The sequence below is a fragment of the Arvicola amphibius genome, chromosome 8 (assembly GCF_903992535.2).
Source record: "Arvicola amphibius chromosome 8, mArvAmp1.2, whole genome shotgun sequence".
NCBI classification, from domain to species: Eukaryota; Metazoa; Chordata; class Mammalia; order Rodentia; family Cricetidae; genus Arvicola; species Arvicola amphibius.
The window spans coordinates 78,433,463-78,455,734 of NC_052054.1; the positions used below are offsets into that span (position 1 = coordinate 78,433,463).

The 22,272-nt window shown below is 49.9% G+C and overlaps 1 protein-coding gene across 6 annotated transcripts in view; it reads right to left on the reverse strand.

Moving 5' to 3' along the window:
- The window catches only part of Ryr1 (ryanodine receptor 1), a 124,667-nt gene that overhangs the window by 23,013 nt on the left and 79,382 nt on the right, over nucleotides 1–22,272 (reverse strand). For all 6 annotated transcript variants that reach the window (XM_038339323.2, XM_038339326.2, XM_038339328.2 and 3 more), the window contains 15 exons: nucleotides 22,023–22,135; nucleotides 21,760–21,856; nucleotides 21,261–21,367; nucleotides 18,443–18,494; nucleotides 18,232–18,303; nucleotides 16,780–16,879; nucleotides 16,108–16,187; nucleotides 15,945–16,021; nucleotides 14,947–15,020; nucleotides 13,183–13,263; nucleotides 10,082–10,170; nucleotides 9,860–9,988; nucleotides 9,627–9,731; nucleotides 7,298–7,379; nucleotides 5,369–5,556 (listed from right to left, as the gene is read on the reverse strand). In XM_038339323.2, the coding sequence (XP_038195251.1) occupies nucleotides 5,369–5,556; nucleotides 7,298–7,379; nucleotides 9,627–9,731; nucleotides 9,860–9,988; nucleotides 10,082–10,170; nucleotides 13,183–13,263; nucleotides 14,947–15,020; nucleotides 15,945–16,021; nucleotides 16,108–16,187; nucleotides 16,780–16,879; nucleotides 18,232–18,303; nucleotides 18,443–18,494; nucleotides 21,261–21,367; nucleotides 21,760–21,856; nucleotides 22,023–22,135 (1,446 nt within the window). The remainder of the gene's footprint in view (nucleotides 1–5,368; nucleotides 5,557–7,297; nucleotides 7,380–9,626; nucleotides 9,732–9,859; nucleotides 9,989–10,081; nucleotides 10,171–13,182; nucleotides 13,264–14,946; nucleotides 15,021–15,944; nucleotides 16,022–16,107; nucleotides 16,188–16,779; nucleotides 16,880–18,231; nucleotides 18,304–18,442; nucleotides 18,495–21,260; nucleotides 21,368–21,759; nucleotides 21,857–22,022; nucleotides 22,136–22,272) is intronic.

Here is a 22,272-nt window from a genome sequence, read left to right on the forward strand (position 1 = left end):
CTGCTGCCACCAGGCCCTGCCGGCTGCCTCCTCTGTCTCCTCCTTTCTCTTAGCCACCTCTGCGGTCACACGGCTCTCCTCCCTGCCCGCTCTTGTTTTCAGCCTTCACACTCGCTGTCCTTTTGCAGGGGACGCCACACTCCCTTCCACCTTCGCATGATGCTCCTCCGACCTCAGCATCTGCACCCCCTCTCTCAGAAGGGCCTCTCCCTGCCACCCCAACCCATTCCCATGCTTCTTTCAGCTTGTTTTCACTAGGCCCTCCCCTCTCAGATCCAAGTGGGTGTCTGTCCTGCTCTCATGACTAAGGGAGTGGCTGACACCCGGGAGAGACCTCATCCAATGCCACGGTTTGGCTGTAAAGGTCACCGTGTTAAAGATCTGACTTACACGTGGCACTATGGGAAGGCGGTGTGGTTATTTATGGGGCGGGACCTAGCGAGAGGGCCAGAGGTCATTGGTGGAATGCCTAAAAGGAGACTAGGGGTTCTAGCACCTTCCTGACCAACCGGTTTCTGCTTCCTGGTTCGCGGTGTGCAACATGCTTTGCTCTGTGACATGTCCCCTCCTGAAAGCCTGGTCCCCCCAGACACCACATACGTCACATACAATGGGACTGTTTGATCTTGTACTCAAACCCAGACACCAGGAACAAAACCAAAATCCTTTCTCTTGATAAATGAATTGCTTCAGGTATTTTGCTATAATAATGAAAATTTAATATATCTGGTTCTCTTATTTCATTTTTGTGCTTTTTAAGACAGGGTCTGATATAGCCCACATCGGCTCTAAATTCTCTCTGTAGCCATGCCAACCTTGAACTCTTGGTCCTTCTGTCTCCCTCCCAACTGTTACACGTGTGAGCCATGCACTCAGCTAGGAAAACTAATATATCCAAATCTGTCAAACACATGGAACATCTTGAAAATGGGACAGTTTTAAGATTTGCTCCATTTCCTGAAAAGTAACAAGTCCTTCTAAATCAATTCTGAATGTAGCTTTTCAACCATAAACTGGGAGATGAATGGATGCTTGGTATTAGGAAGTCTTATGTCTGTAAATTTTAAAAATTTATTTATTTACTTTTGGGTTTTTGAGACATGGTTTCTCTGTGTAGAAAACATGTCCTGAAACTCAGTCTGTAGACCAGGTTGGCCTCAAACTCAGAGATCTGCCTGCCTCTGCTTTCCAAATGCTGGGATTAAAGGTGTGTGTCACTGCCGCCCAGCAAATGTTTAGAAATGTAAATATCATCATGTCCCTTCTCTACGGAACTCACCAACAGCAACTGCTGACAATACAAAAAGAGGGGTGACCGGAAGAGATGTGAATGGTGGATGGAAAACTCTGGGGAGAAAAAACCTCAAATAAAATGATAACACCCTCCAAATCAGATTCTGATTAAGTGTCTATGACAAATCTCAGTGGACAGGAGACAAAGGGGACAGAAGGACACTTGAAGTGACGCAAGAAGGATGGGGAGGCCATATCCAGACTGGTGACACTCTACCTGAGATCCAGACTGGGGACACTCTAATCTGAGATCCAGACTGGGGACCCTCTAACCTGAGATCCAGACTGGGGACACTCTAATCTGAGAGGATCTAACCATCTATGGACTTGGTGTATGATAGATCTGAAATGTTGAAATGATATTTTGGATAAACTGAGATATATATGGATTTCTTCTCTTAAAATAATCACAGGGGCTGGTAAGATGGGTAGGAAGTTAATAGCATTGGTTCCTCTTGCAGAGACCTGGGTGAGGTTCCCAGCACCACATGATGGCTCACAACCTCTGAAACTCCAGCTCCAATGATCTGGCTCTCTGTTCTGACCTTTCCAGGGAGTAGGCATGCATACAGCCCATTTACAAGCAGACAAAACACCCACACATACACCAAAAGTCTTGGACCAGGGAGATAGCTTAGTCTCTAAAGTGTTTGTCTTGCAAGAACAAGGCCCTGAGTTCAATTCCCAAAGGAGGAAAAATTATGTGTATGAGTATTTGGGTTGCATGTGTGTGCAATACCTTTGGAGGCCAGAAGAGAGTGTTAGATCTCCTGGAACTGGAGTCACAGGCAGTTGTGAGCTGCCATGTTGGTGCTGAGAACCCAACCCAGGTCCTCTGCAAGAGCAACCAATGCTATTAAGTGCTAAGCCATCTCTCCAGCCTCAGAACCACTTTAACAAAGCCAAGAGCTTGCTTGTCATCCCAGAGCTGGGGAAGAGGAGACACATGGAGCCCTGGGCTCACTGGCCAGTCTAGCCTAATTGGCCAGTTCTAGGCTAATGAATGATCTTGTCTCAACAAACAAGGTGGTCAGCTCCTGAGGAGCGACACCTGCGGTGACTGACACATGGGGAACATACACACACACAGAGATCATGAGAGCTACTTAAAATCCCAGGCCTCCGAAGATGGAGGTATATGGTTGCCTTGAGTTCAGAGCCAGCCATAGTGTGACCCAGTGAGCAAAAAGACGAGGAGACAGGTGGAGAAGCCACCCGCTAAAGGAGAGTGAAGGAAATGTAAAACTCAAATTGTAAAAACCCCAAAACACTCCAATTCCTGGACGTTTAAAAATTGAAATACTGACTAAATATTTGGGATTTTTTTCAGGGCTGGGGCTGGACCCTGGGACTTGGCACATTTTAGGCAAGTGCTCCCCAACTCTATTATACCCCGACTCTAGATAGTCAGTGATTTATTGTCTGGAATTCCAGCATTGCGGAGGTAGAGGAAGGAGAGGCAGGCGTTCAAGGTAATCCAAAGATACCTAGCAAGACCGAGGTCAGACTGGGATACACGGGAATCCGTCTCAAACACCAAACACCACCACCACCACCATCAGCAACAACAACAGAGTGGGGACAGCCAGGGCTACACAGAGAATCCCTGTCTTGAAAAGCCGAAAAAAAAAAAGATTTTTATTTTATGTGTACAAATGCTGATTGGCATGTATGTGTGTGTGCCACATGTGTGTTACCCATGGAAGCCAGAGAAGGACTTTGGATCCCCTGGAACCAGAGTTACAGTTAGTTGTAAGCCACTATGTGGGTGCTGGGAATTGAACCTGGGTCCTCTTCAAGTACAGCCAGTGCTCTGAACCACTGAGCAGTCTCTCTAGCCCTGGTTGTAGATAATTTTAAATTTATTTCTATGGTGTGGTTTTGGTTAGGAGAGATAATGTCCCCACGGTTTGTCAAATAAAAAGAAGGGCTCGTGTGCACACACATGTTGTATGATACCCCAGATAAGCAGGGTCCAGAACAGGCCAATCTTAGACACAGACACTGGGCTCCTGGTTCCCAGGGGAAGGAGTAGAGGAAATGGGCGGTGACTGCTCACGGGGGTGGGCTTTCTTTTGGGGGTGATTAGGACATTCTAAAGTTAGGCGGTGACATCCACACCATTCTCTCAACATCCTCACAAGTGCCGTGTTGGAAATTTTAAATGTGTGGGTCAACGGAATGTAAACAATAATGCAGGGAAGATGTGGTTATTCCAAAGGGAATTTTAGCTGAACACGGTGTCTTAGGCCAAGGCTGGTAGCACAAGGGCGTCCAGAGTTCAAAGAAGGAAGAGCGCCACTTCAAGGCTAGCCTGGGCAATGTAGGAGCCCCTGTCTCAAAGCTGGAAAGCGTAGTAAAAGTGGGGGCTGGGGAATAGTCCTGACACACACACACACACACACACACACTACCTGAAAGAGGGTCCCCCTCCCCTTTCTATGGGGTTGGGGGTCATATACAAGGCTCCATGTTTGACAGCCAAGCCCCGTACCTCGAGACACATCTCTAGAACAATACACCGTATTTTTAAGTAGTTTCCCAGCAAGTTGCTGGAAGTCTATCCTGACGTAAGCTTCATGCCAGAAGATTCGTTGTACCCGGCCTTGGGGGAACCACACAGGGCCCTCTCTTAGCTCAGCAGCAGAGAGCCACACACTCACTTCCATGTTCCGTGGTTCCTCAGTAGCTGCACGGGGGTGAAATGCAGAAAGGGAACACGGATCCCTTTGTCTGCCGGCAGCCTTCAGAGGTGGGATGAGAGTCGGGCTGAGATGGGAACCGAACGAGAGGGATCCATGGACAGAAGCCATGGCCAGCGCACACCTGTTGAGCCTCACAGTGGAAGGAAAGACTGACACCTGTCCTCTGACCTCTGCCTGCACACCACGGCACACGCCCCCACCCTCACAATAATGACAATCAAAAAATAAATAAATAAAACTTAAAAAAGTGACCTCAGCCCTAGATACAAGTCCTGAATTCTTTACAAGATGAATAAACGTATTCTTGTTTGGTTAGTATTGTTTATTCTGCTAAAAGTTCATGAAATTTTGTTTTGTTTTGGTTTGGCTTTTCAAGACAGAGTTTCTCTGTGTAATAGCCCTGGCTGTCCTGGAACTCACTCAGCAGACCAGGCTGGCCTCCAACTCAGAGATCCGCCCGCCTCTGCCTCCTGAGTGCTGGGATTAAGAGTGTATGCACCACCATGCTCCACTACAGTTGTCTTATTGAGTGTCCCCCAAAACTCACGTTCTACAGGTCTGCTCCCCAGATGGTCAGGCCAGTGGGGAGTTGTGTGAAACATTAGGATGTGGGGCCCGATGGGAGGAGGTATGACTTTGGGGGCATGCCCTTGAAGGCTGTAGTAGGGACTCTGGCCCCTTCTCTTTCTCCTCTGGTTCTGGCCATCATGAGGTGGGCTGTCTTATTCTGCCAGCTTTCCTCATTGGGTCTGCCTTGCCAAAGTGATGGGGGGCAAGTGACCATGGTCTGAAAAGTGTGAGCCAAAAGAAACCTTTCCCCTCAGCATTCCCTGCTGAAAGAGCACACGGGAAAGTGACTTCTGCTGAGGAAACAGAAACCTTTTCGCTTTTGAGTTTATAAGTGTTTCGTCTCAGGCATTTTGTCCTAGAAACAGAAAGCTGACAGAAGAGAGGTCACTGCTAGGACCGTTTATAAATCAGGGATTATTGATTTATTGATTTTTTTTAGGTTTTTCAAGACAGGTTTTTTTTTTTTTTTCCTCTGTGTAGCCCTGGCTTTCCTGGAACTCACAGAAATCCTTCTGTCTCTGTCTCCTGAGTGTTGGGGTAAATAATGATCTACATAGTAATAATGGTTCTCATAGGTGTGAGGACTCAGTCATTTTATCCTAAAGATAGTCGCAAGCACAGGTCTCAAACTCATGGTCTTCCTGCCCCAGTCTCCCAAGTCCTGGGATCACGGGCATAAAGCCTCCAGCCACGGATCATCACCATGTTACAGACCCAAGTCAGCCCGCCAGAGAGGCCCTGCTGGTACTCAGCAACCCTGCCTGGATCCTGCGCTCAGCACCCTGCCAGCCAGCACCCACCTTCTGGAAGTCCTTCTTGGAGATGAGGCCACGGGGGTCTGTGACATAGTCCTGGAAGGCTTCGGAGCCCACGATGTCCTTGAGTTTCAGAAACATGTCGAAAAACTTGAGGATCATCTCCACGTTGGACGAGGACTCCACAAGCATGTCCACCATCTGCCGTGCGATCATGCCGTTGACCACGTTCCCTGCAGGAGCCCCGGGTCAGTGTGTCTGCTTCGGACCCTCAGCTTGCTCCTTCCAGCTCAAGAGCCACCCACGGCCCCCCGGGACCCATCAGGTAAGTGCACGCTTCCTGGCTTCCTCCGGAAAGAGGGCCATCTGGGAACTTTGGTGGTGCCATGGTTGTCCTCTTTTGGTAATCTGTCCATCCCCTCACTGGCTGGAGAGATCACCAGTGAGGGCAATGGTGACACAGGTTGACAGTGAGGACCCCATGCCAGAGACCGTGCCAAGAGCTGCCCCAGTAAGGGAAACATCACCATATGGTCTCACAGGCGTGGAGAAACTAGCCCATTAAGAGTATATAGCTGTAAAGGGCAAGGAGGATCTGCACCCACAGCCTTGTGACCTCAGAGCTCACACGTCTAAAACCTCTATACCTCTATAGTGGCCGGCTATGGAGGCACATGCTGATAACGTCAGCTCTTGTGAAGCTGGGGCAGGAGGATTGTCATGAGTTCTCGCCTAGCCTGGGCTACTGAGTGGGACTATCTCAAAACTAAAAGCAAGAACGCTCGAGGCCTGCAGTGCAGTTCTGAGGCAGAGTGTGTACCCAGCTTGGGTAAGGCCCTGGGTTCTTGCCCCAGCACCATGGAGAAAAAAAAACAGCTTGAATGCCCACCAATAGGGCTGTAATTGAATGATTCTACCCTACACCTCACAATGGAGTGCTGTGCATCTCATGAAAGGATGAGGGGCTTGGGAATAGATCTTTGATAGAGCACTAGCTTGATATATATAAAGCCCTGGGTTGAGAGAGAGAGAGAGAGAGAGAGAGAGAGAGAGAGAGAGAGAGAGAGAGAGAGAGAAGTGTTTTGTTTTGTGGTTTTTGAGCTGCTGAAGCCCATGTAGACCAGGTTCATCTCAAACTCTATGTAGTTGAGAAAGGTGCTGAACTCTTGATCTTCCTGCCTTGGCCTCCTGTTTGCTGAGAAGACAGTTATGTGCTGCTATACCCAGCTTTATTATTATTATTATTATTATTATTATTATTATGATGATGATGATGATGATGATGATGATGAATTATTGTTGTCATTATTATTATTATTGTGAATGGTGTTTTGCCTGCATGTATGTTTTGTACACCACAAGCTTGCAGTGCCCTCAGAGGCCAGAAGAGGGCATTGGAGCCCCTGGAACTGGAATTAAAGACACTTGTAAGTGGCCATGTGGGTGATGGGAATTGAACCCAGGTTATCTTGAAGAGCAGCCAGTGCTCCTAATCACTGAGCCATCTCCCCAGCCCTTGTTTTAGAGATAGGGTCTTGCTATTAGGACAAGTTGACCTGGCCTTACCATGTGGCCCAGGCTTAAATTATTATTATTTTATTTAAAAAAGGTATTGTTTCAAGTTGCTAAATTTGGCGCATATTCGTTATGCAGTGAAAACTGATACATTTAGTAACTATGCATTATATTGCTATATTTAATAAATAAATATTAAGTTCATAAAGTACCCAGGCAACTCATCTCATTAAAACTTCTCTGTGGAATCAATAAATTAACATCCATCGAGTCAGGGCCTGGCTCATACACAGAACTTGGGAGATGTTTGCTGGCCTTGTTACAGCAACCTCTTCATCACCATTGGCTCTAGCATAATGTCAGATGGGGCACAAAGTCAGGATCTCTGAAGTCTCAAGTATCATTCTCGGCTTCGTCTGAAGCTCTGTACTGCCTCCAAGCACACCTCTGGGCACTTACCTTCCAGGAGGGACAGCAGCATCACCACCATGTCCTTCTGGAGGTCCAGCAGCTCCTTCAACAGCTCTATCTGGCTGGAGTCCTAGAGGGTGAACACGCGGCTGTGAGAGGCCAGTCTCTGCCGAACCCCGTCCTACTGACAACGGTTTGGGGTTCCCTCACCTATCCAGCAGGGCCTATGATCCCTTCTTTCTCCTTCTTACCTCCGAGGGGACCCGTGTCCAAACATGTTCCTCGGAAGCAGAGGAAAGACAGAGAGACAAGATTGTGGGGTGGTCTTGGTAGGTGGGGGTGTGGGGGAATGCGTGGGGGCATGCTGCTGGCAGACAAGGAAGCCAGGAGCCAGAGTGGGACAGACAGACTGGGACAGATACCGTGGATGGATACTCAGATCTTAGAAGGATGAGATTCCAGGAAGGTGCCTGGCCTATGGGGGCTTGGCCTTGTTGGATCTGATTGCGATGGGCAGGTGGAACCATGAGGAAGTTCAAGAGGAAGGGCTGCTGGAGGGGTGGACAGCCATGCACTTTTTGGTATACCATTTTGGGGAAACAGGAAGCCAGTGCACCCCCTGTCACAGTGTCCAATGGAAGGTTCACAGAAACCTCTGCGAAAGTCTCCATTGTGGCATCTGTATTATTTTCAGCCACACCTAAGTGCCATTTGCAACCCATAGAATGTAACTTTACTGGGCTCACATAGGGGCTGCAAGGCTCCTTTGGCCCTATGCTGATTCTCAGAGTTGCCCATTCTAACCCTAACACATCCCACAGTTACAAAGTTTCCCATTCTAAATCCAGGCTCCCAACATACTAGGATCTAATATCTCTTAAGTTAATCGGGCCCAGGCTTTGTGGCTTCCCGTGAGTCTGTCTTAGCTGCCACTGTTGAGGGGTGAGCTATAATCCTGCCAGAGCTCACAGAGTTGACTTCACATCCCAGCTTTAGAAATGAATACATCAATGGGTCTGGCCAACTAGAAATTTCTTTTCTCAGGCTGAGATCATGAGTCAATAATAAGCACAAGGTCCAAGACCTCGGTCAGAGAACCTCGGGTCTTTAATTTAGAAGTACTAGGAAAACTTTGTTTCACAGCCTGGAGCTCTTAGTGGGTGAAGGAAAGTCTGGGCACCATTTTCTCAGCCCCTAACTCTAGGCAGGGGCTCCACCTCTGAGCGACACCCTTAGCCCCTCTCACTGGGGGATTCTAGGCAGGGGTTCTACCACTGAGCCACACCCCAGCCCCTGTCACTGGGGGATTCTAGGCAGGGCCTCTACCACTGAGTCATACACCCAGCCTCTCACTGAGGATTCTAGGCAGGGGCTCCACCACTGAGCTACACCCCCAGCCCCTCACTGGGGGATTCTAGGCAGGGGCTCTACCACTGAGCTACACCCCCAGCCCCTCACTGGGGGATTCTAGGCAGGGGCTCTACCACTAAGCCATGCCTCTGGCTCCTTGTATTGAATATCCCTTGTAATCTGTCCCTGGGCTGTGACTGAAAAATTATCATAGTAGTACTTGGTAGTTCATTTCCTCCAATATTTTAAGATTACACCAACATTACATGTTCAATTCTACTGAGAAACTGAATTCTCATTTCAACTCCTTTCAAAGTTAGGCGGCATAAAATTAGGAGAGGATCGCCTTCCTCCAGACACTGGTTGGTGAAAAATTATACAGAATTCTTGACTGCCACCTGCCGGATTGTTATTGTACTACACCAATGTATTTGTGGTTAGGATGTCTAGTGCTCCGTGGTTGCCTGTCCTTAGCTCAAGCAGTGCACAGACTCTCCCAGCTGTACACGGAAGCCTTGACTAAGTCGGCCAAGCAGAAGCTCACAAATGGCTAGACTGTGTGCGAGGCGTTCACGAGCTGCAGAGGAGCAAGGCGGCGGGGGAAAGGAGAGCACACGTGTTCTGGGAGCAGGGGTGCGACAGGATCCTTACATCATGGGTACTCGGCACGGGAGTCATCTGCCGCAGGCAGGGTAAAGAAGGAACAGTCCTTCAACCCCAGGCCCTAATCTAGAAGTCCCATCCCATACTCCAAACTGGAAGAATCCGGGATGACCTCATCAGCGAGAAAATAATCCCATAGGAGAGTTCTGGACAGTAGGGGCGGGGATCCAAATCAAACCAATGGAAGTGTAGGTGGGAAATGAGCCGATTGGTGGAGGTAGAGGAAGAAGCATGCAGAGGACCAATCCAGAACGGGGTTTGGCCATGGGGCGGTGAGCTTGTCTGGAACAAGCACAGAGTACTAGGGAACCAACCAGTGTGGTATGGGACAATAAGGGGTGGCCGATAACAGAAGAACTCAAACCTGAGCCAGCTTCATCATCATGTGGGCAAACACGTGCAGAAACCCCACCACGGCATCCCAGAGGCGGCTGTGCGCCAGACTCTGCTGGTTTCCAGTACAGGGTCCCTGAGGACAGAAGATGGCATGAAGTCCCGGGGGCGGGGGGGGGGGGGGGGGGGGGGGGGAGGGGAGGGGGAGAGGAGGGCTGGATGCGAGCAGCTCCGCCTCCACAGGTTCCCGGGTCCTGGCCCTACCTGGATGTACTCAGTGAGGCTGTTGAACACTTGTTTAGCTACAGACATGGCTTTGGAGAAGTTCCTCTTGCCCTGCTCGTCGATGACATCCTTGCCCGAGTAGTACCAGTAGAAGTCACTGATGGATTCCTGTGGGGCCGGGAGGCAGGAGGGATACTAGAGCCACACGCGGTCCCACCGGCACCTGGCTCAGGTGGCACGAGGCTGGTCCCCCTCCCTCACCTGCAACCGCAGGAGATAGTCCACTGTACAGATGATGATGTTGATGGTGGTCGTATTCCCGGTCTGTGTCCGAAGGTAGTTTTGGAAATCTAAGGAAAGGATTTGGGAATCCACTCATTCAGTGAGCACCTTGCCTCTGGGTAGACAATGGCGTCTATTCATTTACAAAACGTTCCTGCCTACTGGGTGCCTCAAATTGTATAATCAGCTTTCTAAGTCTGAAGTATGCACATCCCACAGGAATGGGGTGTCATTTATATATTTATCTAAAGACATTGTTGAGGGCTTTCATGCAGCAAATGCAGCTAGGGATTCAGCCTCCCCCTTCTCCTTTCTTCATTTTTTTGTTCAATTTTTAAAACTTAATGTATGGGTGTGGAGAGACGGTTCTGTGGTTAAGAGCATAGGCTGCTCTTCCAGAAGACCTTGCTTCATTTTCCAGCCACGTAGTGGCTCACAACATCTGTAACTCCAGTCCCAGATGATCTGGCGCCCTCTTCTGGTCTCCTCACGCACTGCATGCACGTGGTGCACATACTTGTAGGCAAGATACCCGTAGACATTACAATATTTTCCATTTATTTGACGATGGGCATGATGGTCCCTGCCATTAATCCCAACTCTGGGGAGACAGAGGCAGGTGGATGGCTAAAAGTTTGAAGCTAACCTAATGTACAGGGCCAGTTCTAGCCATTTAAGGCTGCAGAGTGAAACCCTGTCTAATTTGTTTATCATTAGTTTATTGCTGAGGGTAAGGGGGAAGACTTGAACGTGCCAGATGCTAATGGGGTCAGAAGTCAACTCTTTCCATCTACCACATGGGTCCCAAGAACCAACTCGGGTCGTCAAGCTTGGCAGCAAGCCCCTTTACACATTGAGCCCGTTAACCAGCCCCTCTCTTTTTGACCCCATGAGACAGGGTTTAAAGAGGTGCCCTAGGCTAGACTCAAATCCTCTTACCTCAGACTCCCAAGTACCAGAGTTACAACTGTGTAAGCATCACACCCAACTTTAAGTATTTTTATCTATTTTTTTGTTTTTTGAGACAAAGTTTCTTCGTATAGCCCTGGCTGCCTGGAACTCACTCTGTAGACCAGGCTGGCCTGAGACTCACTCTGTAGACCAGGCTGGCCTGAGACTCAGAAATTCACCTGCTTCCGCCTCCCAAGTGTTGGCATTAAATTTTTGAGTCAGCATGCGCAGCACCCATTTGTTTTCTTAATTGAAGTTTTCTGAACAAATATTTACTGGGAAAATGGCCATTTGTTTTTTCTTGTTCTTCCTCTTTTGGCATTTATTTATTTATTTATTTATTTATGATGTTTTGGGACAGGATCTCACGTAGCCTAGGCTAGTCTTGAATTTAGTATGTAGTTGAAAAGACTGGCAGATCCTAAGTGCTTCCTGGCCAGTTGGTCTACATGATAAAGGTTTGGGGGTGGGGGTGCTTCTTGTTCAGCGAGAAACCCTGTTTAAAGACTGTAAGGTGGAGAGTGACAAGCGGAAGACACCTGATTTACCACAAACAGACACACAGTTACAGTCACACACGTACAGACACACACGTACAGACACACATCACACAGCCACACACGTAAGACACACATCACACGGCCACACACGTACAGACACACATCACACAGCCACACGTACAGACACAATCACACAGTCACACACGTACAGACACACACGCACAGACACATATCACACAGCCACACACGTAAGACACACATCACATGGCCACACACGTACAGACACACATCACACAGCCACACATACAGACACAATCACACAGTCACACACGTACAGACACACACGTACAGATACATACCACACAGCCACACACAAGACACACATCACACAGCCACACACGTACAGACACAATCACACAGTCACACACGTATAGACACACACGTACAGACACACACGTACAGATACATACCACACAGCCACACATGTAAGACACACATCATACAGCCACACGTACAGACACAATCACACAGCCACACATGTACAGACACACATCACACAGCCACACACATACAGACACAATCACACAGTCACACACGTACAGACACACAGTCACATAGATCCACATACACACAGATAGACACACAGTCACATAGATCCACATACACAGGCAGACAGACAGATAGACAGACACACACACCCTCTGCATAGTCTAAAGTTTCCTATGCCTTGTGACCATCATACACACGACTGTGACACAAGTGTGTAATGGGAAACGGCCTTGTGGATAAGGTTGTTCAGGGTGATCTTTGTCTTTGGTTTTGGAGATAAAGTCTCATTGTGCAGCCGAGGCAGCTCTGAACTCCTCGGCCTCCTGCCAGGTGGCCTGAGCCCTGAGATCACAGGCCTTTGCCACCATGCCCAGCTTAACTGTTCCTTTAGCATAAGCTGTCCGAGCCACATGGAGTTCTATTTTTCCATCAGCACCGTGTTTAATTAACGGGCTTCGTCACCCTGGATCTTGTTAAATTGGCACAGTGAAGGGCAGAGCTTCTGTTAAGGAGGAACCTGGATATCTTCTGGGGAAACGTTTTCTGTGATACACAAGTGAATAAATCAGACAGACTCATTTTTAAACACCAAGCAATGAGTTCGTCTGTGGACGCTGAGTACTGGAATCCAGCCCTCGGTGAGGGCTGCCAAATGCCTGTGGGAAAACAGAGTGTGACGAATTGCCCATTTGGCTAAATTGACTTCTGGCCAAACTGGATTCTGGCAGATTGCCTTTGTGGAGTTGGACTGGCCAGAGGAAGCGAAAGTGAAGCTAAGTGGTTTGATTCTGGAAGTTTCCGAACGCAAGAGAAATTTCTTACTGTTGCTTGTTTCTTTGGGACAGGATCTCATGTAGCTCAGGCTAGCCAAGTAACTAAGGTGACCTTGAACCCCTGACGCTCACACACTGCACTTCTGAGAGCAGAGGAAGGTAGAGAGACTGAGGCTGGACAGGGCCAGCATGGCTAGGGAACTCATCGCGGGCCAGCGAGGGGAGAAGGGGGTCAGGAGATCAGCTCAGGCAACTTTTGGAAGACCCCGCGTCTCAGCGTCCTCTCCACCCCACCCCCTGTCCTCACCGTTGTTGTGTCCCTCACAGAGCAGCTGCAGGAAGCGGAACAAGTCCTGTGTGAATTCATCATCTGCCATGACCTTCTCTCCTGGGTGGAAGGAAAGGGGCGGAGCCCAGGAAGTCAGATGCACCAAGACACAGCACACACATGCACACAACCCATGCACACTGCACACACATGCACGATGGGGTGCTGGGAGGAGCAGCAACTACTTCAAAGACACTCTGAGGGCCACCAGCACCCAAGACACCAGTGAGATTGTAGAATGAGGCCCAAGGACCCCTGGGTCAGAAGCTGGGGCCTCAAGAGTCTTTCTACATCAGTGTCCCTCCAAGGTCACCACGCGTGTGACATCCAGGAGTGACCCAGCAGACAATGAGCAGCTGGTATAACCCTGAGCCCCACTCCAGGCTGCAGGGGTTAATGGATTATAGGGGTTGGGGTCATCTGCACACAAGGCTCTAAGCAGGGGAGGACTGGGCTGGGGGAGACTGGGATTGAAAGCCAATCAACTGGCCCCAAAGCCTCAAAAACAGCCAACCCAAGAGAAGCAGAGGGAGGTGAATCAGCATGGTCCAATCAGAATAGTCATCTGAAAGAAACCAATCATGTGGGCTATAAGAACTAGGGAATGGAGATTGGGAATGGGCCAATGAGAGCAGGCGCACAGGGCACGCGCGGCACCAGAGTGGTTGCCTCTGCAAACGCTGACCACCCTCTGGGTTTGGAACGCACAGCGCAGAGAGGATGGGTGGGTTGGGTATGGCGAAGGGCTTTTCCCACCCTGGACTGGGAATCTGGGTCAGGATGCCCCAAAATATCCAGCTGAAAAGGGACCCTGATTCTTTTCTAACTTATATACAGGGAAACTGAGGCTTATGTTAGATAAAAGATTTGTTCATAATGTCGCTGGCCTCTGAACTTGGGGATCTCAACCTGCTCCACAGGATTCACTAGAGAGTCCACCACCCTGACCCTGAGTGTCCCAGATCCTCAGCCCCAGGGGGCATCGGGGGTTAGAAGGGGAAGGGTGGGCGCAGCACAGCAATGGATGGCTGGGGAATTACCGTTTTGGCGATTGATGACTGGGGCAGCCAACAGGATGGGAGGAGGAAGCGGGAGAAAAGAGGTAAAAGAGACAGAGACAGACAGAAGTACAGTGACACAGTTGGGGACAAAGACACCGACACACAGAGATACGAGCACAGAGAGAAAGAGATGGCCATAAGGAGACAGGAGGGAGTGGGTTAGCAAGGAAGAAGAGTAAGGAGAAAGCCAGGGGAAGGAAGGAGAGAGGGAGAGAGGGAACATGAATGAGAGAGAGGGGGAGGGGGAGGGGAGAGAGAGAGAGAGAGAGAGAGAGAGAGAGAGAGAGAGAACGCGAGAGAGGCAGGAGGCAGAGGTCAGGGTGGAAAGTTAGACACGTCAAAACACAGCAAAGAGAAGACTTGATTAAACGGATTAGGGGCATTAATGAACAGCAACCAGAGTGAGACTTGGGGCACGTGGAGGGCAGGTCCACGAGGTGATGGGAGAGGTAACACCAGACAGAATGACACCCAGGGAGGATCCCATGGGAAGGGAGACCCTAGAGGGATGGAGGGGGGTCCTCAGGACTCGGGATCACAACCCTGGGGGAACCCGGGGGAACTCTAGGGAAGGGGACTGTCTTGGAGGACCAAGGCTGTGGGCTGGGCAGTGAGAGTGGAGAGAGAGGGGGATCCTGAGGAAGGTGATGTCCCAGGGAGAGGAGGACCCAGGAGATCTCACCAGTTCCGTCCTCGTTCACCATGCCCAGCCCCTCTGCCTTGTTCTGCCTCTCGAAGGCATTGAGGTCCAGGACACTGGGGAAAGAGATTGAGGTGATGAGGGTCTGGTGTCTGTCTGTCATCTGTCTGTCTTGTCAATGGCCTGACAGTCCTCACTGAGGCTGAAGAGCCATGCAGGACCAGAAGGAATGGATTAGAGGGCAAGCAGAACCCAAGAGCAGACGGAAGCTATGTCCTGGCCCCACCCCTCGCCTTCCGCAGATTTTCAATCCCACCCCTCACCCTGTCTACCTCCGGAACAATCTTCTCAGCCTCTGCCTGAACCCCACTGGCTCCTACCCTCCATCTGTGCCCCCAACCCCACCCTCTACCCTAAGCTTCTCCACCCTGGCCCTGTGAAGAGAGACAGGTCCAGTACGCAAGCTGAAATCATAAAGAAATGGAAAACACCAGCTAACAAAACCTACAGAGGGGTAGGAAAACATCAGCTGAGGGCACGAAGGGAGGAAAGACAGATGACAGAAGCTGTACAATATAGTTATCCAAGAGTGCCCGAGCGCCCTGCTGTGCTCTCCCTTGAATTGCCAACAACCTCCCGGTTCTGCTTATGAGCATATATTACTACTTTCCTCCCGTTTTTGAGCTAGCTCAAGCTATCCTTACACTCTCTGCAATCCTCCTGCCTCTGCTTTCTGAGTGCTGGGGTTCCAGGTACACATCACACCTATCCTTCCATCCATGCTGGAGAGACTGCCAGGCCTTACACAGCCTAGGTAGTCACTCTACCACCAAGGTACAGCGCCAACCTGTAACTCATTCTTACAACTTGTGACATTCGACCTTCAGCATTAACTCTTCTAGTCAACTCTCTAGAATTTGCATTCATCTGTGCAGGTCGCTTTCCCTGGCCCAGGACACTATAAGTAGAACAGGAATAGCCAGGGACAGGAAGACACAGCCACCGAGGAGAGCAGAGCTGGAAGACAGACAGGGCCCCACCTGCATGTCTGCATCAGCGCCTGGATACTCTGGAAGAAGCCCACTTCCTTCTTGTCCTTCAGATAATCCAGCATTTTCTGCAGAGGAGGCAGGTAGGAGATGGGGGTGCGGGAGACCTGGGAGCCACTCGGGAACACCCACCCGCACCAACCACTCTAGTTACCTGCTGCACTTCGGTATTCCCCCCATTAAGGATGGAGATGCCCAGCTTCAGGGTGGAAGACACCATGGCGCCCGTCTCTCCTGGAGGTAGTGGAGATGAGGCAGAATAAAAAGCAGCATCACAGGGATGTGAGGGGAGGAGATGGAGTGTGAGCACAGATGGGGGGGGGGGTCACCAAAGGGCGGAAGGGAGATCGAAAGGCAGGCATGCAAAAGGAATTTGTGGGAGCTGGAGTGTGTATGCAGGTCGGAGGCACGCAGGGAGCCGGCAGGGTCGGCAGGGATGGGTGCACCGAGGGCGATGTGGTGGGCGTGTGCTCACGGGGGAAAGGGGGAACGCCTGGGATGGGGGGCGGACTGCACCGTGTGCTCATAGGGGAAAGGGGAACGCCTGGGATGGGGGGCGGACGGCACCGTGTGCTCACGGGGGAAAGGGGAATGCCTGGGATGGGGGGCGGACGGCACCGTGTGCTCACGGGGGAAAGGGGAACGCCTGGGATGGGGGGCGGACGGCACCGTGTGCTCACGGGGGAAAGGGGAACGCCTGGGATAGGGGAGGCGGACGGCACCGTGTGCTCACGGGGGAAAGGGGAACGCCTGGGATAGGGGAGGCGGACGGCACCATGTGCTCACAGGGGAAAGGGGAACGCCTGGGATGGGGGGCGGACGGCACCTTTGCAGGCACTTATCATCTGCAACACCATCTCAGCGGCACCCCGGTTGTGCAGCCGTGACTGCTGGTACAGAAGCCTCTGCTTCTCCATCTCCTTCTCCTGGGGTGTTGGGAGAGCAGGTGTCAGTGGTCAGCAGCCTAGCCGGGGTCTCCGATGGTGAGATCCCTCCATCCCTCAGGGTCTCACATCCTGTTTGTCTCCTGTACCTGGCTCAGGTCTAGGGACCTCAGGCAGGTCGGTACCTGGAGCCTGAGCCATCTGTGAACATGCACGCGGGAAAGCCCCACGCTCCTGTGCATTGCTCTCTAAGGCAAGCCTGGCATTCCTTCTGCTGTTGTCAGAGCCCATGGTTCAGTCACAAGTGTATCCCTGTCACAAAGCTGCCTCAGACATCTTCAAACGCCACTTAACGGTCATCACAGCCTCCCAATTACCCCCTGCTACATCTTGCTTCAGATCCAATTACGGATTTGGTTCTGATAAAGGTCTTACAGTATAGCCCTGTACTAGCCTGAAACTTTTGATCATCCTCCTGCCTCAGTCTTCCAAGTGCTGATATTACAACCATGAATCACTATGCCCAGTTTATGAATTTCAGTTTTCAGATACATTTTTAAAAAGATATTTATTTTCTGTGGTGTGTGTGTGCACGCGCCTGAGGGTCTACATATGTAATTATGCAGTACCCATAGAGACCAGAAGAGGGCATATAATTCCCCCAGAACTGGGATTACAGTAGTTTATAAACCACTGTGTATGTTAGGAAGTAAACTCGGCCCTCTTTTTTTTTTTTTTTTTTTTTTTTTTTTTTGGTTTTTCGAGACAGGGTTTCTCTGTGGCTTTGGAGCCTGTCCTGGAACTAGCTCTTGTAGACCAGGCCGGTCTCAAACTCACAGAGATCCGCCTGCCTCTGCCTCCCGAGTGCTGGGATTAAAGGCGTGCGCCACCACCGCCCGGCGAACTCGGCCCTCTTGAGGAACAGCAAGTGCTCTTAACCACTGAGCCATCTTTTCAGCCCTAAATATCTTTCTTAAAGCTCATGGTGCCCTCTAGGCAGGCCTCGAATTCATGATTCTTCTGACTCATCCTCCTGAATGCTGGGATTACAGGTGTTCAACACTGCAGCTGGTTCCTGTATTGTACTCTTACCCTGCTTAGCCGCCGTCTTCTCTGAGATACTTCTGCCATGATACTCTCCCACCAGGCTGGGCCAGACACTATGTCTGGGCTGCTGTACCCACCCACGCCCTGAGTTGGCTCCACCCTCTACCCATGCCTCCCTACACCACAGTGAATAGCTTGTATTATTCATGTTTGGTTCCTGTGTCCTTTATCCTTGAGGGCTAACTTTGTGGCTACCATGTACCCAGGGATAGCTCTCTGCTCACATGCTGAATGAATGGGAGTCAAGAATTCTCCACCCTTCCTCTGGGATCCCGTGTCCCACCTACCTCGAAGGACACTTCCGATCCTTCCTCTTCACCTTCTTCGCCATTTTCTCCTCCTTCCTCTAGGTGGCAACTCTGGGAAGCAGCATCGGTTGGTGGTGAGAGTGGGCCAAGTGAGTGTCCTGTCCCCCACCTGTCCCCACTTGTCCCTTCAGTGCGGAGGGGGCACTGCGGCTGGGGAGAAGGCAACACTGCAGAGCAGAGGCAGGCTCACCTTTGCCATGATGTCAGCATACGCCATGTACAAGTAATCCTCGTCCAGCTTGCTGAGGAAGGAGGGAGAGACCAAATGGTGACGCCTCCCAACTTTTTTCTTTTCTTTCCTTTCCTTCCTTCCTTGTTTTGTTTTCCGAGACAGGGTTTTCTAGCTGTCCTGTAGACCAGGCTGGCCTTGAACTCACAGAGCTCCGTCTGCCTCTGCCTCCTCCTTTTCTTTTCTTGAGGTAAGGTCTCGTGTAGCCCAGGTTGGGCTTAAACTCAAGATGTAGTTGTAGTTAAAATAACCTGAGCTTCTCACCATGGCATCTGCACCCTCTGAGTCCTGGAATCCCAGGTGTGCACGCCCATGCCTGGCTGTTGTGGTGCTGGGGATTAATCTCCCAGTCTCCCAGCTGAGCTACATCCCCTGGCCTTCAACCCTTTTATCTCATCTTTCCAAGGGTTTGGATTACACATAGGTAGTGCCGTGCTCAGCTTGAAGCTGCCCATTCCATATCTATTATTTTAGAAGGCTGGCAGGTGTTCTCCGTGTCTTTGCTGTGGTCCTATTGGGAAGGTATATTACTAGCCCCATTTTACAGATATGGAAACTGAGTCACAAAAAGATCTTGATTGGATAGGCTGCATGGCTTCCACCAGGATTTGGCCTACACAGACTAACTCTAGACCCACGAGTTTCCCACAGATGGGAAACAAGGCATTCGGCTTCCCCATGTCCCTTCCGGCTATGATAGGTGGATGTCAGAATCTTGACCCATGAGCTATGTACATAGGGTTACCAAGGAGAAAAAAAGTTTAACTGTCTTGTTAGGGATGTGGAAAGGGAAGGCTCGTCTTTCCTCCTGTCTGGCACATGGTCATGATGTGAACAGTCTCGACTGCACACTCCCACTGCCATGCCTTCCTAGCCATGATGGACTGAAATCCACCAAAACAAAATATATTTTTTGAAACTATAGCAGATGTATCCCAAGCTTGCAATCTTAGTACTCAGGAGGCTGAAGCGAGACCATTGTGAGGTTCACTGCAAGACTGTCTCAAAAAAGAACAAAAGCAAGCTGGCAGTGGTGGTGCACACCTTTAATCCCAGAACTCAAGGGGAAGAGGCAGGTGGATCTCTGTGAGTTCGAGGCCAGTCTGGTCTACAGAGTGAGTTCCAGGACAGCCAGGGCCACACAGAGAAACCATGTCTCAAAACACCAAAACCAAACCAAACAAACAAATTAAAAAGAACGTGAGCCAGTGTGCATGTTCAATGGCCAGTACTGTGTCAGCTGTAACAAGCACTTTATAGATGTTGCTCTATTATTCATTTTTAATTTGGTCTACGGGTGGATTTTTGAAACAAGGTTTCTCTGTGTATCCTTGGCTGTTCTGGAACTCTCTCTGCAGACCAGGCTGGCCTCCAGCTCACAGAGACCCAGCTGCTTCTGCCTCCCGAGTTCTGTGATTAAAGGTTTGTGCCACCATGCTAGGCTTAATTTTAAAATTTTTAGAATTTATTTTTATGTGTGTGCGCCTTATCTGTATGTGTACCACATGTATGCAGTGCCTTCAGAGGCCAGAAGAGGGAGCTAGATCTCCCCACACTGGAGTTAACATGGTGGCCAGCAGTGATGCAGACGTTGACACTGAACTGGGCCCCTCTGCAAGAGTAGCAAGAGCCCTCACTGCTGAGCCATCCCTCCAGCCCTTGGCTATTATTACCAGAAGCATCCTCATTATTGTTAATTACTAACATTGTCATTAATGCATATTGAAGTCTTCAAATGAGTTAGAAAATATCTCCACTTCTACTGAGTAGAAAATTTTCATATATATTGATTTCCCCCATAACAGCTTAAACTTTGTCAGAAAAATGTTTTCGTTTCTGTTGTTTTGTTTTGTTCCACCTCTCGGGATTGAACCCAGGGCCTTGTTTTTGCCATGCAAGCATATTACTCTTGAGCTACATCCCTGGCTCAGATGTTATTTGTGTAAGACACCTTTTTGTTGTTGTTGTTTTTTGTTTTTCAAGACAGGGTTTTTCTGTGTAGCCCTGGCTGTCCTGGAACTCACTGAGATTCACCTGCCTCTGCCTCCTAAGTGCTGGGATTAAAGGTGTGCGCCACCACTGCCTGGCAAGACATTTTCTTCTAACAAACCCAGGTAGCATCTTCTGTGAGTCCCTCAGACAAGATGCTCTTGTGAAGTCTTCAGCCCCTGGGACAGTATACAGCAGCTGTTTACTGTATACAATGTGACATCCTGCGACAGTATACAGCAGCTGTTTACTGTATACAATGTGACATCCTGTGACTGTATACAGCAGCTGTTTACTGTATACAATGTGACATCCTGTGACTGTATACAGCAGCTGTTTACTGTATACAATGTGACATCCTGTGACTGTATACAGCAGCTGTTTACTGTATACAATGTGACATCCTGTGACTGTATACAGCAGCTGTTTACTGTATACAATGTGACATCCTGTGACAGTATACAGCAGCTGTTTACTGTATACAATGTGACATCCTGTGACAGTATACAGCAGCTGTTTACTGTATACAATGTGACGCTAAAAGAATGATGATCAGGGGCCAGTAAGAATGTTCAGAGGGCAAAGGAGCTGCCAAGGACGGTTAAGTTTCATTACCTGGACCCACACATGGCAGAAGGAAAGAACAGAATCCACATGAGCATTGTGCACATATATGCACACACAATGAATAAATGAATATAATTTTTAAAAATGAAGGTCAGCTATTTTCTTTCTTTTCTTTTTCCTAAGGATCTTTGGGATGGTTGGGGGGGCAGGGAGGACCCCTCACCTCTTTTCGGTCAGAGCAGTGCGGCTGAAATGCAGAACCAACTGGTGGAGGGGGTCTGGCTTCTTCTCTTCCACCTCTTCCTCCTCTTCCTCCTGCTCTCCAGCTTTCTGGAGGGATGGGATGAAGGCTGGAGGATGGTGTTTTGGAGTCCCCTTTAGTCTCCCCTCATAGCCTTGCTGGACTAGAATTGTCTCTTTTCCCAAATCAAGCCTAAGAGGTTCCATTTCTTTTCTTTTTAATTTTTCTGTTATTTTATGTGCATTGGCTTTTGCCTGCATGTATGTCTGTGTGAGGGTCCCAGATCCCCTGGAACTGGAGTTACAGACAGGTGCGGACTGCCGTGTGGGTGCTGGGAACTGAACCTGGGTCCTCTGGAAGAACAGCCAGTGCTCTTAACTTCTGACCCATCTCTCCAGCCCCCAGGGGTCCCATTTCTATATGGAGGATCCCCTAGCCCCACCCAGCCCTGCTCCACATCCCTAGGCAGTCCCCAGCTCACTGATAGATCATCTATCATGCGGTCCTCAAAACTGTGGTCTTCAGTCAGGATCCAGGAGGCCTTGTAGCTCTCCAGGAACATGTTACATGCTCGGTGCCTGCAAGGGTAAAGGTCTCTAGGCCACTGTGTCTCCCAAGTACCCTCGCATCTGCCTCCCTCAATCCTAAGACTTAACTTTATTGGCCCCCCCCCATCCTCCCGACTCCCAATTCGCTTTCCTTCCTGCAAATTCCTGGCGCTCTCCTCCTCCCCGGAGGCCTTACGTTGGCAGGTTGTACAGGGGCGTCATCCGGAAACAGGCTACCACTGCCCTCCGGCGCTGCTTGGACAAGAGTTTATGCCACACCGCCTTCTTGGACTTGTAAGGATGCTCCGTCTGGATAGTGGAACGTTATATCATGTCCTCAGATCCTGGTACTGGCCCGAGCCCCACCCAACTCTGAGTGGAGCAGCCCATGTGTGCATAAGTCTACACGCAGAGCGGAACAGGGTCAAAGGAACACGTGGGATCTT